General features: G+C 51.7%; 4 protein-coding genes across 5 annotated transcripts; 1 reads left to right on the forward strand and 3 right to left on the reverse strand.

Moving 5' to 3' along the window:
- Nucleotides 1-356: 356 nt before the first annotated feature.
- PV06_06178 lies at nt 357-4,559 on the reverse strand. 2 transcript variants are annotated; one of them, XM_016407262.1, is made up of 3 exons: nt 3,090-4,559; nt 2,214-2,958; nt 357-2,111 (listed from the first exon to the last, which is right to left on the reverse strand). In XM_016407262.1, exons 2-3 carry the CDS (start codon nt 2,944-2,946, stop codon nt 1,021-1,023), a joined length of 1,824 nt encoding a protein of 607 aa, XP_016262866.1. In that variant the 5' UTR covers nt 2,947-2,958; nt 3,090-4,559; the 3' UTR covers nt 357-1,020. The 2 variants fall into 2 exon arrangements, with proteins under 2 accessions (XP_016262866.1, XP_016262865.1); XM_016407261.1 differs by having other exon boundaries at nt 357-2,958.
- A 788-nt stretch (nt 4,560-5,347) lies between these two features.
- Nucleotides 5,348-10,955, reverse strand: PV06_06179 (uncharacterized protein). The gene has a single exon (XM_016407263.1). It carries the CDS (start codon nt 10,808-10,810, stop codon nt 7,058-7,060), a length of 3,753 nt encoding a protein of 1,250 aa, XP_016262867.1. The 5' UTR covers nt 10,811-10,955; the 3' UTR covers nt 5,348-7,057.
- Nucleotides 10,956-15,629: 4,674 nt separating this feature from the next.
- Nucleotides 15,630-16,659, reverse strand: PV06_06180 (uncharacterized protein). Its single transcript, XM_016407264.1, has 3 exons — nt 16,184-16,659; nt 15,828-16,111; nt 15,630-15,775 (listed from the first exon to the last, which is right to left on the reverse strand). Exons 1-3 carry the CDS (start codon nt 16,401-16,403, stop codon nt 15,722-15,724), a joined length of 558 nt encoding a protein of 185 aa, XP_016262868.1. The 5' UTR covers nt 16,404-16,659; the 3' UTR covers nt 15,630-15,721.
- A 785-nt stretch (nt 16,660-17,444) lies between these two features.
- On the forward strand, nt 17,445-18,678 carry PV06_06181 (uncharacterized protein; the record flags this gene model as incomplete). Its single annotated transcript, XM_016407265.1, has 3 exons — nt 17,445-17,519; nt 17,577-17,868; nt 18,488-18,678. 3 exons carry the CDS (start codon nt 17,445-17,447, stop codon nt 18,676-18,678), a joined length of 558 nt encoding a protein of 185 aa, XP_016262869.1.
- Nucleotides 18,679-18,942: the final 264 nt, after the last annotated feature.

An 18,942-nucleotide genomic window follows, 5' to 3' on the forward strand; every position in this document is an offset into this window, starting at 1 on the left:
AGAGAGAGAGAGAGGGAGAGAGAGAGAGAGGGAGAGAGAGAGAGAGGGAGAGAGAGAGAGAGAGAGAGAGAGAGAGTCGGATCAATCTCTCTTGGAATGACAGACACGGAAGTGTAGGTAGGTATATTTCCATATCTACACTTGCCCCCGTGTGCCGCCTGGTATTGAAGGAAACAGGGACCCGGCGTGGGCGGAACGATTCCCCAGGGGTTTCATGAAACAAAGGCACCGAGAGGTATTTAATGGTCGAGTAGATACCCTAGTCAGGACGCTGGCAAGTCTCCAGATGCAGCCTGGAAGTTGCACTCTGAATACTTGGCAAAGGACCGAACCCTGATGATCAACCGTCCAGAAATCTAGAATGTCGATATCAAAGCTTTTGAATCGTATTGGTACATATACACACACACGCACACACGCACACACACACACTCTCTCTCTCCCTCACACACACGGACGATGGAGTTTCTCGATATAGTCATTCATTACCCTTCCAATCCACCCTGACGTAACGACCAAGTCTCTCTACCAAGTCCAAATCAAAACCCTATCCCTCCGAAAAAAAAGTTTTACAAGATAAGCCATCTCCGGAGTTCCTCTCTCTCTCTCTCTCTCATTCCAGTGAGATCATCTTTTCATCCCTTCTTTCCCTTGGCCAACGCCTGGAACTCGTACAACCCAACATGCCTCCCGGTGCTCTGTTTTCCCTGCTAAGCGAAAACGCAAAGACCTTATGATGGAGAAAGGAAAAAGATCAAAACTCAATGGGGTATCTATGAATATAGTCGTGCGATACGCATGAATTGAAATAAAGGAAAAAAAAATTCATTGCTCCTGTCAATGCATTTTGGGATGGTCCCTTTTTTGGGCTCAACGCTCCACGTATCTCGTGTCATCTGTGTGAGACATGGCGTCTTAATTCTTGTTCTTGCACTTCTTCGTGGTCGCTGCTGAAAGTCGTCTGATATCGGAGTTCTCGTTGTTGCTGAAGATTTTTGTGTTTGTATGCATCCTTTTCTTTCACATTCTTTGGTGCTGTTGTGTTCCTTGTGTGGCAATGGTAATTTGATGCTTCAGGCTCTCAATCTCCTGTTGCATCGAATTCATCCTTTGTTCAAGACTGTTCACATATGCCCAGATTCTATCTTTGTCGGCAAACATGTTGGCAGTCTCTCCACTGCCATGGGCTGAATGTGCATGGCCAGAAGAGAGACTATTGCTGTGAGATGATAGTGGTCCACTACCGCTCATGTGTGTGGGAGGCCCGGAAGGCTGTGTGGGCGGATGGGCCGGACCACCTTGACTAGGTAAGGTATACCTGGAATCCACCGGGTTGACCACATTCGGGGGAGGTAGTTGGGGGGCTCCGGACGGCAGACCAAGCGACGAGCCCGTACCACTGGTTCGACCAAATGATCCTGGTGGATAGTGACTCGTAGTGCTAGGAGACCGATTGCGGTTCAAACTACTATCTGCCGAGCCCGTCAAAGATGCTCTGTGAACCTGTCCAGGCGAAAGAGGCTTCGGACTCTCCGTCATCGGGTTTTGCGCGTATACAGCGTTAGGTATCGAGGCTCTTGATCCCGAGGACGACCCCGATACTTGCGGAAATGGAGGCGGCACACCAGGCGGCACAGCAGCGTTCCCGGACCCAGCCGCGGCCGGGCCGAAAGCGCCACGAGGTTGATAACCGCCACCCGCAAGTCCCCCAGGGGGCCGACCTTGGATAGGAGGATATGTGCTGGGGAATCGCGAGGTCGGTTCCGCGTCGTCCACAGCATCGTCTCCTGAAGGAGCTTGACGACGAATTCGCGGAGTCTTATCGTTGCCCGCTTCATCATCTATGACTTCAGGTTCACCATATACTACACCTTCCATGGACTCGTCGCCTTCGGCGTCGTCATCTCCACCATAACTACCCATGCTAGCTCTCCGGCCGGCACAACCTCCAGGGCCTTTGTTATGGCGTGCCAGAGCATCGCCCCGAGCAAATTTGCGACCACACTTGGGGCAAATATGAGGTCGTTCGCCGGTATGTAACTTGGTATGTCTTTTGAGATCATGTAATCGTCGGAATCTCGACTGACAAGTGGAGCATACATATGGCTTTTCTTGACTATGTGTTAACAGATGGCTCTTTAGATTGTGGTGACGGGTGAACTCGGTGGCACAATAGGGGCATCTATGTTTTTTGCTGGAGGGAGATCTTGTACCTGGTCGTGAGGTGGATTGAGGCAAGCTCATCCCTCGTCTAGCGCCTTCATTCGGCGGCAATTGCAAGCCAGGGGTCGGGTACGAAGAGCCCTTGAACCCATCGCCAGGCGAGGTAGAGCCCGCTTCCATGGCATTCACGACCTGTCCAACTGTTTGCTCGATCGGTAACGGGCTCCCGACGGTAGTCGTAATGCCCGAAACACCGGGTACGCTCTCGAGAGTCCCTATACTGGACATGCTGGTCGGGCTGGTCTGCTCCGCATGACCATTACCAGTTGCAGAGGGGTCAACAGCAAGCGCAGAAGCCTGCTGGATACTTTCAGCAACCTCGGCTAGAGGTTCGCTGACTGTAGTCGTGGGATCAGTGACATTGTCCGTAGTAGACTGCAGAGCCTTGCTCGTCAGATTGGAATTCGCGCCCATGAGGGCGCTGAAAGCCTGTTGTGAAGGGTTCGGGCTGGTGCCCGTACTAGCTGGAGATGTCGATCTTGAGAGTTTTTGCCTCGCTTCAGCGAAGGCGGCCGCTGCGGTCAACTGAGGAGTGTCGAGCTTGCGCCTCTTTAGAGATCGTGTCGAGTCCTCAAAATCTTCGGGCCCACTGGCTCTAAGCTTGACTTGTTGTTGAGCAGGACTAATAGGTTTAATGAAAGTAGGGGAGGCCGGCGATGAACCCTCCTGGGCTACTTGCGGATCAATGTTGGACTCGGCCATAAACAGGAATTGTCTCGACATTGCCGTTCCGGTCTGGGTGGTAAAACGTCAGCGAAGACAGAACAGGTAAAAGGCCGCGTGCGCGACGGACGAGAACCACGGAGGGGTAATGGAGATCCTGATCTGACACGGGAAGGGCATTTGCATGTAATGTGGCAGCGTACCTAGTGCGGACATGTGTCCAGGCGCGCAGATCGTGGACAAGCGACGATTATCTTGGCCAATGTCTTTCCCGACGCAACAGGTTCAGAGTTGTTGCTGAACCTCAACTGCAGAGGTGATGCGCCGGCACTGATGTGTATTTGAAGTCCTATCTCTTGGAATCGAAGTGAGCGGCGATACACAGCATGTTATGCGACTGAGGCGGAATTTGGTAGAGGAGATTCGCAGTTCGAATACAGGCAGGCTGAGTCGCAGTAGAAGCGAACAACGGTCAAAGGTTGATGACGCTTTTGAGAGGGCAATCTTGTGTGTCCAAAGCACAGCTTCGATACGATGTTTGCTAACGAAGGTGTTGACGCAGGGATGCAAGGAGAAGGTGGGCTGAGACTAGGTAGGCAGAGAGTAAGGAATATTCGCGGTTGGCGCAAGTAGCGAATGAGGCTGGACCGAATATACGTCGGCCGGTGTGGGGGATAGATCAACAAAGAGAATGATTCTCCGGACGAAGTTGTCGCAGCACAATTGTCGTGCGCACGCGAGGAGAGGAAGGCGAGGTAAGTGTTGGTAGAGGAGGAGGAAGAGTCGAAACCAGCCAGCAGCGAAGCCAGCAAATAGTTTTGGGGGTGGTCAAAAGCGAGGTTCGAGTCGATTAGAGGTGGGCAGGCAAGAATAGACGGAGACAGGCCAGGCGAGGAGTGTGAGGATACCCGTTAGCCGTCAAAAGCGTCCCCGTTGAAATGACGCGCGATTTGTTGAAGAAAGCTTGACAACAACCCAGTTGGGATTGGACTGTGGCGCTGAGGCGTAGAGCTTGGTTTGGCGAGAAGGCTGAAGTAGACGGTTGATGAAGCGGAAGAAGAGTGGTATGAGGTGGTCTGTGACGGTGCTTTCTAAACCGCAGAAAGTGTCCGTTCTCTTCAAGTGTACAATTGTGGACAAGACAGGGCGAGCCCTTCCAAGCCTAGGCAGTGAAGCACAAAGTCGATGGATGGATGGGGATGATGAATTGATGGGTGAAGAGGTGACGATTGCAAGGCTCAGGCTATCGATTGGGCCAGGACCCAGCGCCCTGGCGTGGATATAATGGGTTGCGGTGGAGTCTATTGTTGTCAAGTGGCTTGCGGCTGTTGAGAAACCAGCCAGAAGAGGCTTGAGGGTGGATGGGACAGAAAGAGACGAAAGGCCAGCAACGAGCCACAGCTTCCTCGCCGTCGGTTCCTGTTCCAGCTTGTTCTTGTTTCGATGTGACCCTCTTTCTGCTTTTCCGTCCCGAGTGGCACCTGGTTGCCTCGCAAGAATCGTACTCGTAGGGTTGGACGGGAGGATGTGAAAAGAGGGAAAAAGAAAGTGGCGTCAGAAGGATTTTTGAGCCACCTGCAGCCACTGTAGCCCGTGAGCCAGTGTTTGGGATGTGCGGAGGACCCAGCGTGAGCGGGCAGGGATCAGCTTGAGGTTGGTGGGCTAGTGATGGCGTACCAGGGCCCGGCTGTTTTTGGGTAGTTCCGTTGGTGGTACTCGTAACGGGCGCGTGGAAGGGAGGAGTGACAATAATGACAGCACGATGACAAGAAGAAGATTTGAATGGCCTTTTTTGGGGCTCAACGATTGCTGTCGGCAGAGGTCAACAGAAAAATAAAGAATTCCTCGAAGCGAGGTTCCCTCTGGGTGTGCCGATGACGATTGAGGAGAGCAACGATGGTCTGTAGCTCTTCGTGCGAGTGGTGCTGATGAAAATGGCAGAAGAGGGACAGCGACGATGATGTTTGGTGGGCGTAGGGAGGGGAGCTGCACCTGGCGTGTGTGGGCATTCGTTAGCGTTAGGTACGAGTAATAAGGTAGGCTTACGGGGATCAATTGTGGCAGTGTAAAAAAAGGGCCCCTAGGCTGATCATCTTGCCTAGTAAATTAGTGACCGATCCAATGACTTTAGGCGCCATAACGCAGTACGGAGCAGCTATGATGCTGTCGTGCCGCCTTCCCTGCCAATCACCACACTCTTCGCATCGGCCCAGAGCCCGCTGCAGGTTCAGACAGTGAAAGCTGCGGGCGTCAGTTACGGGCACGACGGGAAGACCCAATACGCAGGCATCTGCATCTGTCGGACTTTGGATTATTGTTATTATTGTGTATTTGTAGTCTACTGCAATATCCTCCGTGCTGTCAACTCCGACTAAATAGGTACCTAGTATATGTACTCTACTGTAGCCAAACCCAGGCACCGATGCCCAAGTTAGGCATGGTTTTAGAGCGAACTGTGGTCCATACAGTACCTATTGTACCTACCTACTAGGTACAGTACCCCAGATCTGAGATCGCTCTATACTGTACATACTCACCTACAGAATTTCCACTTCTACAAGTACAGTCTTGTCGTAACAGTATCTCTCCAAGCTTGACTCCGTATGTCTAGTTTAGTACTCTGTAGCCATCATCATCATCATCATCTGCTCATCATATTCATCACCATCGTATTCTTTCCCCCTCATCTCGTTTTCTCGATCCTCATCCAGTGTCATCGGTGGCTGGTACACATTGACTAGCGCCCAGCGCGATCCAGATTCTCATCACCGCCCAAAGTTATTGCTCCGTATAGCGCGCTTTCGTACGTCACTTCGACCCTTGGATGTTGTTTTTTGCCATCTGAATTTAGATCGGCCGAATTCGTCAATCCCCCTTCTCTTTTGGGTCACTTCATCTACACTTTCAACATAACTGTCGGTCGTGTGGCGTTTCGTCCTTCACAAGCCACCACCTGCCCTCATCCCGTCCAACAGGCGCCCGGAGAGGAACGGGTCATTTCAGCCCCGTACGAACAAAAGACTCATACCCCGGCCATCGTCCAACAACACCAACGACCCTGGCATCTTCGCCTCCTTGGTTCCCTTGTGGCTGACATGCTTCTCCCCAATAATGGTTTTTTTGCCCCTGGTCTCTTCAATCGCCAATCCACCTGTCTCACGAATATCCCGATCTCTCGTCCATTTCTCTGATCTACAGCACCCTCCTAGCCGAAGACTTATTTGGTCGTGTCTCTGACAACCTGCATGACCCATTCGTTGTGTTCGTCACTCATGCCTCACACTAATGCCTCCCTCCCCTTCTCAACAGGATCAAGAGCCTTGACGACGTCACGTGTGGATGGCAATCAGGATCCGTCCAACAAAGATGCATGTCACGAACGTTCCGTTAGCCCGTCGCAGTGTGTCATTCGTCGATGGCAGCAGAAAAGTGCCTGAATCAATTTTTTGTTCAGGTCAATTGAAGAGATGAGGCTGTCGAGGACCCAGGTCGACGTCAGCCTTTTGACTTGCGCCGCCCGTGGGGCTCCTGAGACCTTCTGCCACCGTCTAAACAAGCCTCGTTAAGTGTAGCGACCTACTACGCTCTCTCAAATTCGAGTCCCTCACAGTGTCTCAGACTGTACGACCATAGCCTGGTCTTAGTTCGGTGGATTAACTGTACAGTACAGTACATATGCCTCCGTACTCGTACCCGTACTCCGTGCATTTTGCAGCGTGTCATGCGAAACTCTCTGGGATGGTGGAGGTTCGCTCGTCTCGACAAATCATGGCTCTGAATCGCTCGAATGACGTTTTGAAACATGTCGCCAAAACCTGAATTATGGTCCAACTACGCCACGCCGTGGCGGAAAACAATCCCCCCTCTCCGCGAGGTCTGCCAGGAACATCCTTGAACGGGCTGCAGGGTTTGCAGCAGGAAATGCAGCACCATCAAAAACACTATTTTACTGTATCATGATAACGTGCGGCCCAGAGCCGCCTGCGCCTCAACTTTCAGATCTCTTCCGTGACTTCCACGCTCGCCTGATCTTAGTACCAGGAACTGTATTCATGTGAAATCGCTCGTTATTATATATGCTGCAAGTTGTCTTTCCAAGATAGTAGACAGTATATAGATAGGTTAGACACGGATATAAATGGCTAAATTGCCCCGGGTGGGGGAGTCAAACTCATGTTCGTGATGGGTCGTTCAGGGCGTTGCGCTGCTTGGCTGCCTCTAGAGCCTTTTTGATCCGATCTTGATGCTCTGGGTCATCCCCAAGTTCATCAATCATTCCGTGAAGGATGTCGAGAGCATGTTGTGGTCCTCTTACCACGCTGGCAATGCGACTGTTCACTTCTTCCACCAACTTACCATCTTCTTTGGCCTTTTCGTTTTCGAGGCTCGCATATGTTTCCTTTCCGGCGTTGCTGACGCTGGCCTCTGCAACAGAAACTCCAAAATCTGCGTCGTTCAAGAGCACATCCGCTTCGTTCGATAATGCCAGTAGTTTGCGTGAGTCAGTCATGATAAGATCCACGGCGTCTTGGATCAATGACAATGTGTCGCGAGCTCCAGATGGTTCGTAGAGCTTCTCTTTGACCGCCTGTCCACCGGGAGCAATCTCCTGCTTGAGATTTTGTACCTTGACGAGGACATCATCAATGAACGTTTGGTTGTCTCCTAGTCCGCGGACGGTGGCTCGATCGAATGCGTCCATCAGCTTGTTCGCTCTGTCGTCCTTGGCTCGAGCTTCGTGTAATACTTGAGCCTTTTCTGCAGCGGCGAATTCTTGCTCCAGCTTCTTCATACCGTCTTTGTCGTTATTTGTATAGAGAACGGTGAGCTCCAAGTGTTTGCGTCGTCTTTCCCGTTCCACGTCTGCTTCGGCCATTTTGCGATGCCTAATCTCAATTTTGTTGAAGAGAGTGAGAACACAAGCCATAACCTCGGCCATCTTTGCTTTCCCGCCTCGCGCTTTGAAACACTGACTGGCCGGCTCACTGTTTCCAGCCAAGAGGTCCATTGCTGTCGCATACGCCTGGCTCAACTCTTGAATTTCTTTTCGAAGCCTTTCAGTCACGGGGGTGTAGACCTGAGCTGTAAAGGACTCGAGCTCTTCTTGATTTTCGCGATAGCGTCGCTCGGCTTCAGCAAGTTTGAACTCGGCCTCCAAATCCCCTATATCAGCATAGCCAATCTCATTGTCGTTGAATAGGGCATCAATGTGCGCTTCTGACTCTTCTTGCCGAGCCCTTCGCTCGGCATCTTGTTGTCTTCGCACCTCGCGGTTTGTTCGGTCCCATTTGACGACAGTCTCGTGGATGAAGGTAAATTTATCAGGCACGGCCTCGATCTTTGTCTTCAGGTCTTGTACACTAGAATGCACACTGAGCTTGGCGAAATTTTCTTCGGGTAGTAAAGCTCGCAATGACACCACGGCCCGCTTGAAAGGATCCTCCATCTTTGCTATGGGAGGAGTTCCTACGCGAATCGACGCAGGAGTTTCAGACCTTACTACGTTGTCACCCAGCCTGAGAGCATTGGGCGGTCCAGGGGTCTTCTGCCTGACAGCCATGCTCTGATTCCGGATCAAACCTATGAAAGCTTCGTCTTGCTCTTTCCTGCCGGTGGCCGAAGAAGGCCTTGGGGGCTTCAGTGATGCCTCTTGAGTCATAAGTCGACCAGACTCTGCCATCGAGTGTCGCAAGCTTGAGTATGCTTGATCCGCTGGCTGAGTTGGCTTTGTCGGTGCGTCCTGTGTAGCAGCACTATATCGAAATGGGGTGTACGCGGGACGGGGAGGTTCAAATTTGATAGGCGCAACGGGTGGTCTTTGTCCTATAGAAGGTTGGCTAGGTGAAGCATGAGATGTCGCCGGTTCTATCATAATGGGCGCATTGGCCCCAGGGGAGGGCGGCTGTGCCATTGCATAGTCTTCTAGGACCATCGGCGCATTGATACTTGGGGATAACAATCCAGTAGGATAGAGATGACGTTCTGGGTCTTGTGGTGGCGGTATGGTGACTGAAGGCTTTGCTGATCCGTTCGACGGGACAGTGATGACAGGGCGACCGCCAGGACTATAAGCCTCCTCCTCAGCTGCATTGCCACTGGCACCGGTCTTGTTATCCGAGATATGGGAGGCACTAACAGGCGGAGGTGCTACAGCAGCTTTACCAACTTTGGGACGACCGCCAGGACTGTATGCTTCGTCGTCCCCAGCACCTGAAGCAACTGGAGAAGACGCTGCAAGGTTTGAAGTGGCAATCGCTGTCGTAAAAACAGACTGTTTGCGTTCTTCACTTACCTGTGGTGGCTTCATGACAATGCCTTCCGCTGTCGCCGTCTTTGCTGGCTGAGCAGAAATATCGGAACCGGTCGCCGTAGTAGGATTTGTATGATCCTGTATGGGTTTGGGCAGTGCCGCTTGAATGTCAACAGGATTAGCAGCCTTTGTCACATCTTTGGTGGCTTTTCTGAGTTCCACGCCGTATAGAAGGCTCCTCAGACGCAGCTCTTTCGACACAAATGCTTCAAAAATCTCGTACTTCTCTTCATCAGAGTCTGCAGCCGCCTCCTTCCGTAACATAGTGGCATATCGTTTCAATGACGCTTTGAACTCTGGTGCCAGGTCTGCGTATGGATCAGCAACACGCTCGTCTCTACCAGGTCCTGGTGAAGCAGCAGAGTTCCGCGATTCGGGCCGGGAAGATGGATCCATCCCAGACTTGACCCTCAACGGCGTTGTCCATGCGTGAATGACACTGTCAATGTTTCCAGAACTATTCGAGCTATCAGAACGTCCAGAGACAGTAACACGATGGCCGCTCGCAGATGAAGGTCTATCGTGTTCTGATGGTTGAGACCACTCCACCTGATACTTTGGCGATTGTTGGTGTGACCCTCGCCTTGCTGACACAGGGCTTGCAATACCAATCTCCACCGGTGGTGGTGTAGGAGACGGCACAGGCATTGGTGTCTGGGATGTAGGAGGTACTGCAGATGCTGTAGGCGGGGAGACAGGGGCATGATATTGGGATGGACCTCCAACTTGAGGGTGATGAGGACTGGTGGGCGTCTGTTCCGGGGGGACTCCAGGTTCATAGTGTTCCCAATCTGAAGGCCCCCCAAAACCCAACACTTGCGGTTGGGAGATCTGGTTACTGCCAGCTACCGGGGCTGGATTAGGCCTCGCTTGATGATTCCATTGACCATTGCTTGCTTCTATGGGGGACACCAGATATCCATCATGGGCCCCTGCAACCTGATGTGGTGCCGGTGCAGATGGATAGTAAGACGGCACAGGCGCAGGGACATTTGGTGTATTCCATGTGTTCTGCTGCTGGGGTTCATAATGATGTGTAGGAGGCTTGTGGGAGTATTCATTATGGGGAGTATTGACTCGATTGTGGTAGGACTCTATCTCGGCTTGATATGCCGCTGGACGTGGTGGAGGAGGCGGAGGGACCGGAGCGGCTGCAGACAGCGTAGAGTCCTGGGCTGGCTGTCCTGACTGGTATGGATCGCCCCATGATGTCCCATATTGGTGTGATGCTGCCTGCGCTTGAGCTTGTATGGGAGGCTGCTGTTGGGTTCCGAACGCCGGAGCATGTCCAGGCTGCGGACTTATGCGGCCAGTTGCGCTCGGTGGACGGGGTGGCAGCGGTGGTCTTGATTCTTGACTTTGCGATACTGTCGATTGATAGTAGGGGACACCCCAGGAAGACGTCTCGAAGTGCGTCGGCGGGTGCTGGCCGGGGTCAGGCGGCGGAGGGAGAGGAGGACCGAAGGCGTGGAAGTTCGGATTTTGTGGCGATAAAGGCGCTTGAGGCTGGAGTCTCGGATCTGCCCATCCAGACTTGCGAGGAGGAGCTTGCCAGGGAGGTTGTGGCGGGCCTGGAGATGACTGTGAGTAGTTGTATGAATGGTTGGGATTCATATTGTCATTCTAAAGTACGGGGTAGGTGAACAGCTGCGGTTGCAGTTGCACAGGCCACTAGACCAACACCTGTAGTCAGCCTTCTCTGCTTCAGATCGAACTTCTGTAGCAACTGAACCTGGTGAGACCAGCACCAACGTTCATTGACAGCCAGTTATGGCGGGAATTTAACGTGCTCGTATTCTCTACAGCGCAGCGGATCAACCATTCGTGGTGTTGGCGCCATCTCCAAACTCAGCCTCGTCCGGCGCCCAAGGCAATTTACGGATATGCAGCTGACAAAGAGAGGAGAAATTGGATTTCATGAGATGTATTTGTTGGTCTCAAATCTCCTATAGGAAGGCTTGTGAGGACCTCACTTCACCTTGCTCTATACTACGGAGTACCACAATACATATTTCTCATCTACCCGCTCAGGTCAAGAACTACTCTTCCCTGTAGTTTGCCTTTCTCCATCCGCTCAAAAACTTCGGTCAATTTATCCATCGGTTGCACCTCGAAGTGAGTCTTGACGATTCCCCTATATTGGTCAGTGACAGGATCTTACGCAAGTCCGGCAATTGTCTTACCTAGATGCCATTTCCAGTGTGTCGATGGCGTCCTTTCGATTGCCAACCGCACTGCCAACGATGCGTTTCTCCGCAGCAAGTAGGGTTGCAGGGTCTGCCGTTGCGATCGGCACCATTTTGCCCTCGGGCACGCCTACACAAACAAGAGTTCCTCGATATCTGAGGAAGCTCAAGCCTTGAGCATAAGCCGCGTTGCTGGCAGTGCACACCACCACAGCTGCGGCACCAACGCCTCCCGTCACAGCCTTGACATCCTCGACGAGTTTTGCCGTTCCTTCATCGTCTCGCGAGTACTTCCCGAGATCAATGAAGACCTCGGCACCGCACTCCTTGGCGAGCTGCTCTTTCTCGCCCATGTCGATACCAATCATGCGGAAGCCCATTCCTCTAGCGCCAATCTGGAGCGCCATATGTCCCAAGCCGCCACCAGCTCCTGGAATAACGACCCAGTCTCCAGGTCGAGCGCCGGATTTGCAAAGGGCGCTGTAGACAGTGACACCTGTACCATTGTTGTGATTGCTTAGTTGTGGTCGGGTCGGAACGTAGGTAGGCCAAACTTACCACCGCAGAGCATCGGAGCCGCCATGTCACTAGGTACACCATCCGGGATAGGTGTGACATAGTGGGCTGGAGCGAGAGCATACTGCTGGAATGTGCCAGGAGTATAGTACCCGCTGATCTTTGCCGTGGTGCACATGGCATCGGCGCCGACAAGGCAAGGTTGGCAGTTGCCGCAAGCAGCGGCGATCCATTTGATACCTACACGGTCGCCAAGCTTCAGTCCGGAGTTCTCGGTGCCTGGACCAAAGGCAGCAACGGTTCCAACTCCCTCATGACCACCAACTTGGCCCTTTTGTGTAGGTGCCGGTAGCCATTGCCACGAGTTGTTCATGACACCCATGTCACTGTGACAAACGCCAGAGTGCGTCAGGTTTACCAGAACCTCGCCGACGCCGGGCTTGGGGGTTTCGATTTCCTCGACCTTGGTCGAGATGCTGCCAGGGTTGTCATACACGACAGCTTTGTGACGCGAAGGTACTTGAACGGAAGCCATGATTCCTGCAGTGGTGGGACTAGAGAGGAGGGGTAAGATGATTGTGATGAGCACGCTCGAATCAGCTTGAAAACGAAAAAAAAAAATTGAGGGCTGCGTTCAATTCTTGATGAAGTCAAGGTTGGTGACGAAGTCGTTGTCACAGGAAGGTGCGGGTAGGGTCGACCTTAATAAACCAACCAGCCAAGGTAAGGGAGGTAGATGTATCGGCAGGATGCCTGAACATCACATTTGGGAGCGGCAATTCACCAGCAACGGAGGCGTTCCGAGGGGGGACAATCGTCATCTAACCAGTCGGCGAGAAGACGGCCCTCCTTATGCACAGGTAGGATTGCAACGGCATGTTCTCGAGCCTATCGAGTCAGAAAGGTTCGTTGGTATCTTAGTAATGAGACCCGAGTCAGCCTCGCAAGAAATGTCCATGCGGGGTTAGATGGTGAGTGGGCAGAGAGTACGGATATTCGTAGGCGCCAACCTGATGTCCCTCGGCTGCAGAGGAGAGAAGTCGACAAAGCTCGTCGACAGTCAACAAGACCCTTTTTTGCGGAGAAAGATGGATCGACATTCGAATCGATACCTAGGCAGTGGTGACGTTTATTACTACACATTTTGAGTACCTAATTAACGATGACCTTACATACTCGCGTACTCGTACTCGTATGAACACGAGGAAGACCCGGGGTGCCGAGAAGAGCGCCCGGATATTTGGCGCCTGCCCGAAAAAGCCCTAAAACGGAGTAAATACTTATTAGTAGATGCAGTTCAAGATTACCCCGCGAACTGGTGATGATAGTGTGCTTGACTCAGGAACCAACTACCTTAAGCACCCCACCGTAGAAGTTAAGGAAGGTAACCTAGGGGGAGGTAAGACGCAGATAATAGAGTACCTATCAACCAACCCTCCGTTTAGGTACTGTACCCAAGGCTCTCCGTACTTCAGGAGTACCCAAGGAGTAAAGCAATACTCGTAGTCTGCACTCTCTCGTATTCGTGCTGATCAAATAAGTCAGAACCTCGGACGAAACTGCCGGATAAACCCAATATCCACTTCGCAACCTCATCATGGGAAAAAGCCGCCCGGGCATCATCATTACTTTCTACCTGCGTAGATAACAAGTTTATATAAGTTGACTTTGTAATTACCAAGCAAGAAACGTCACTAAAATGGGCCAATTCGTTCACAAAATTCTGCTGGAATGAATGGTCGACTCCGCGGGCATCAGTAGTGTTGTAATAGTCGGTGATAACAGAAACTAGAAAAACCAGAAAAGCCAGGAAGCCGATCCAGAGTACGCGGCATCAAACCTCACCCTTCAAGATCCATCACCCCTAGACACGCACAATCGACCTTTTGCACATCCTAACTTTCAGTTGGCTATGTTCCACGTCTGCGGGGAGCCTTTGCTTGAACGGCATTCGTGATGTCTCGGACCGTGGCGGTATAGAGCGACGGGGCGGTGATGGACCGGAGAGCGGCTTCGATGCGTTGCAGTATTTGGGTCACCTCACGGACCTCGTCAGTGGTCATCGCCCACGATGGATCATTGAAGTTGACAGCCCGGATTGCATCGAGAACAAACATGTCCTGGTCAGAATCAACGTTGTGGATCAGTTGGTGATAAAGACTACTCCCTGGCAGTGACGGTATGCTGACCTGGCTCCCGCAGACATCCCGCAAGGCCTTGATAAGGACGACGATGGTAGTTGCTTTGCCTTCACGTCGTTGCATGAGATCCTTTTTGGCAATCCTTGGAAGATATCGTAATTCCCGTACGATATCCTCCAGTTTACGTCGCGCCCCATTCCCTCCCTGGCCGGCATTTCGTAGACCGTCGAACTCTTGGAACCGCCTAACGAAACGACGCTTCAGCTTTTCACCGAACATCCTGGCACGCACGCTGGATGGCAAAGCCTTGTTGAGGGCTTGCCAGGCTGCAACGTCGTGGCAACCTCTATAAAGCATGGTGCCCTCCAAGTCCCCGGGTATGGTGAGGGCGGAATTGCGCTGGACCTCGGTCACTTTATCCCAGTCCGCAGGCCTGAATTCAATCGCAAACCTCCATCCATCGAAAGAGGAAAGAATATCCCACACTTCACGCCTCCTGTGCTGTAGATTACATCTTGAATCCTCGAAGGCGAGGTAGCTCTCCAGCGAAAGTCTTGAGAATGCGTCTTGTGGTGTGGGCATGGCCTACACCGCCAAATCTGCGTGCTGAGATAGGATCCACAATATCAAATTTCGGGACAAGGTTGGCATCTCAACTTAGAGTAGGGCTGAAAGACTTGGAGTTTTACATCAAGAAGATAGCAAATATTACAGCCTGTTCAGCAACTCCCTGGACAGTGATATTTGATTCTGACTCTTGTACAACAGATAGATGCTCGATCCTTCTGGGACGAATTCGTCATCACACAAGCGGAATTCCCTGTTACTCTTCATGAACAGTAACTTGCTTTTCTCCATGCGAGTGGCACAGAGCATCTTCACTCTGCAAAAGGCCGTTATCGTGTTGAAAGAGGGGATTCGCGGATGTTGTTGAGATCGTGCAAGAGAACGACGATATAATCACGTGACTAGCTAACATAGGCGCCTTTTCCGGGGGTTACCATTAGGTCAGGCCTTTCGGTTCGAGGCCGATCAAGGCAGACTTCGGGATCACAGGATGATCACACTCCTAACCAGGCCGACAGAGATTCATGCAGAAAGATGGCCAGATGGCCGCATGTAATTATTGATTTTTTGGCGTCTGTGACTGGTGAATACCTGGAGGAATGATGCCGCATAGACATATGGACGATCCCATGAGGAAACTCCCCACAAACGGTTCGTTGTGATAGAGCACAATACGACCTTGGAGGCCAGTCACTAGGGAACATCCGGGCTTCAGAGTTTGGGTTCCTTTGTCTGATGCTGTGCCTTTTATCGTCAGATGATGCGAATGTGATCCGGGAGATCAAAGATTTTGTCACTCTGCCGTCAAATCAGGTGCATTCTCGATCCGACTTGTAAACCAACAAGGCCTGCACGGAAAAAGGGCGCTGATAAGTCTCTCGCCTACAGCAGCCAGATAGCATCAATTATGCAATCATCAAGTTTGCTGACTCATTGCATGTTGGCACGGATCTCCGTGGTCGGCTGAACAGCAGCTAGACGGACTTTGCGGTTCTGGACTGCATGCTAGGCTAGTCCTCAAGTGGAAGCCGCTGCTCGTCCATCCTGCTATTCCTGCTAGGCCGGCGGCCGTGTGAGAGTGACGGATGGAGTTTCCTCTGCATGAAAATTGGGGATTATCCCTTTTCGATTGTGATAGCTAGTACAAGGCAGATCATAGATAATATTACCTAAAAGCGTTAGAAGAGCAAAGGCAGTCAATATCACAGGTGATAGACATACCATGGTGGCCAGTGTGCCAACAGTTTTGATCTCCCATCCACCACATACAGCATAGCCCCGAGCCATTTCCTTCTGATACCGAAAGAAGCGAATGGCTCCCAGAAGTGATACGGCAATTGCTGACGCGTGACATGCAGATGACAAGGGCACACTGACGGCGAAGTAACCCAAGACTGGATCAGGAGTAATGCTGTGTTGAAGACGCATGACTTGGGCAATGATCACACCTAGCATCGCGAAAGCCTGCCCTGTCCGAAGATAACCCAAAAAGGTTCTTTCGTTGGCTAGGTAGAAGATTAGCCAGGTCATGATGTCCCAGGCCAGGAGGAGTTTATCGCCCCCGCCTCTGTTCTTACCCAAATGATCTCGGCACTTGACATGTGGGACACCCAACGAGATGTGTCTCCGCCACCAACGCAAGGCTCGGGGAGTACTTTGATTTGTAACGACCGTCGTTAGAGGGGGGAAGCCATTCGCTTGAGCATGGTCAAGTTCTAAGGCCTCACGATCAGAATGAATCGAGAGGGTATGCCGAGCGGGCGGTAGGTCTCCATGATGTTCGTTTGCCTCTGCCATTCAGGATCTAGATGTGGAAATTGGAGCACAGGTTAAGCGCTTGTGTTCGGGAGACAAGAGGTTGCTGGGAACAGAGACTGATGAATGACCAAAAAGCTGGAGCCGCCCGTCTTGGATCATGTGGGATGTCTCGCTAGAAAGTCGAATGAACTCCCAAATGGCGGAATGAAGGATCGGAAGATCTCAAACAGACGTAGAAGTCTGTTCACGTGAATGAATAATGCTGCGTGGTACCTTTGCAGCGCTTCAACAAATTTTTTATGTACAGCAAGTCGATTTGAACAAGAGGAAGCGAACCTGGGAATGAAGGACGTTGACCGAAAAATCACAAGGTTCGAGGCGCTAGACTTTCCCTTACGGAGTACGGAGTAGTTAGCCTCGCAATTCGGCCACTAAATTCAAGGCTAAGCCAGGCAGCGCGAGAATCAGCCAATTGTCTCCGGAGCCTCGCCAGCCTTGCTACGGACTCTCGGGTCGGTCACCAGGCGGCTATCGGGGACCATGAGGCTTACCAGGGTCACTAAGCTAGGGGCCTCTCCAAGCTTGTTGGGCGCCACTGCCATGGTCCTTGTACGTACATTCAACGCCTAAATGGTTAGCCGGAGGATGCGTCAACCATGTGCAAAATGCCCGGCTTTCTCTTCGGACGAAACCAGCCACATCCAAAATCATCCCACTAACAACTCCATGTCCCCAGCCTCCTTCTTTGCTTGCTATCCTCGCCTATCTCTCAAGATCTTGTGTATTACTTCTCCCTCTTGATCCGTATATAGTCACATTGGTAGGCTGGAAAGATTTTCCAAGTTTCTTTTTCATCTTTCTATTTCATACGAATAGCATTCCTCGCACAACGTGGGTGAGATCGTGTCGAGGTATCGAACGAATCGATCTGTGTAACCCCGCATTGAACCTGTCACGTTGCGGACCATCGTCGAGCAGTGACCATCATCCCATCTCACCGCACGCACGGACGGCACCACCGAAGCCTGAGCAACAATCTACGCCGTCAGTTCCAATAGCCCGTACGAGGCTGTCGGCACGATGCTTGGAGGGTTACTCTTCTCCCTCGCGAGAATTTTCGAGATTGTTACTCTGATTCCCATCATTGGGATGTTGGTGCGTCTGCGCTGATGGCATTTCTTGATGAAACAAGAATCACTAACCACCTTGCAGGCATGGTTTGTCGATGGTTTCAATGACAATAACCAACTAACTCCGTCCTTCATCCTCGTCCTTTTCATTGTCTCCGTCTTAGCCTGCGCTTGGGCTGTCGCTACCCTACTGCGTCTCGGGTCTACCCGGCGCTCGGCCATGTTTGTCGCATTCATCGATCTATGCTTCGTCGGCGCCTTCATCGCTGCGGACTATGAACTCCGAGGCATCGGCAACGTGAACTGCAATAATTTCTCAAGTGGCTCAATCTATATCAATCTTGGACCATTTGGATACTATGGCCGCAACAGCGGTTCGTCATGGGCTGTTCACCTCAATAAAAATTGCTCTCTTTTGAAGGCATCTTGGGCATTGGGCATCATCAATACTATCAACTTCTTTTGGACATTTATCCTCGCCCTCTTTCTTCACCGGCATCAAAGGAATGTGGTTGTGAAGGAAGTCAGAAGATCATCGAGACACAGCAGCAGACGGGGCCATTCTCGGTCTGGATCAAGAAGAAGCAGCAGTCGACGTCGGTACTACGTCTAGACTACGAACGACCAAGACTTCGAATAGTCTCCTGTGTGCGGCGCATCGGGGCCAGGAGTGAAGAAATAGGATGTTGGACTAACGAATTTCTTTAGATTGGCGGTGCAATGTGTTGACAATTCTTGTCCTTTTGCGACATTGCGTAAATATGTATTAGCGGCCCAGCGACTTTTCTCGGCTCGTGCTCGATTGATGGTTGAGTTATGGAATTCTCGGCAAGAGTTGGGTCATTTTAGCACAGATATCTCGAAGAACTTGATAAGATTGAATACGAATGCCTGAGAATTTTTGAAGGACGACTTCATTTCGCTGCTGACCGAGTCTCGACTTCTTTCACTGACAATGATATCTCCGTAATGACTTATAGAGAATTGGCACAGTTCATGTAGCCGCCGAGTGCTATTCTAAGATCTTGGATTGTCTGGAATTGACGGAGCGAAATTCTCTCGGCGATTCAAGCATCAAGCGCACCACGGGTCTACAGACCCTCGACCGCGGCGGCAGTGGGACGTCGACCGAGTTCTCCTCCGAACTCTCGTTCGTCGTAGAGCTGGACGAGCTCGAATCCTGACACTTGGTGAGCAAGTCATTGTTCCGACAAATCCACACTGCCGCCGGTGGGTCACAGAATTGCTTCACGCTATCGAGCCACCTGTTTTCCCGAGCGGCCTCTGATGGTGGCGGACGAGGCTCGCCGTCTCATCGACTCCTTGATGATCGAATCCGTTGGCCAGGGTGCCTGGGGAAACCCGACATCGAAGGGGAAACGGGAACGTGAGAGGAATAGGACGGAGTGACCTGGGTGGTTCATCGGTAAGAATTCGCACTCAAATTC

The sequence above is a fragment of the Exophiala oligosperma genome (genome assembly GCF_000835515.1).
Source record: "Exophiala oligosperma strain CBS 72588 unplaced genomic scaffold supercont1.5, whole genome shotgun sequence".
In the NCBI taxonomy this organism is placed as follows: Eukaryota; Fungi; Ascomycota; class Eurotiomycetes; order Chaetothyriales; family Herpotrichiellaceae; genus Exophiala; species Exophiala oligosperma.

Coding starts and splice junctions, on each gene's coding strand:
- PV06_06178 (XM_016407261.1), bottom strand. CDS start 2,946: ATGTCGAGACAATTCCTGTTTATGGCCGAGTCCAACATTGATCCGCAA.
- PV06_06179 (XM_016407263.1), bottom strand. CDS start 10,810: ATGAATCCCAACCATTCATACAACTACTCACAGTCATCTCCAGGCCCG.
- PV06_06180 (XM_016407264.1), bottom strand. CDS start 16,403: ATGGCAGAGGCAAACGAACATCATGGAGACCTACCGCCCGCTCGGCAT. Junction 16,112..16,183: donor CAAGTGCCGAGATCATTTGG/GTAAGAACAGAG, acceptor TCTTCTACCTAG/CCAACGAAAGAACCTTTTTG. Junction 15,776..15,827: donor TTGGCACACTGGCCACCATG/GTATGTCTATCA, acceptor TAACGCTTTTAG/GTAATATTATCTATGATCTG.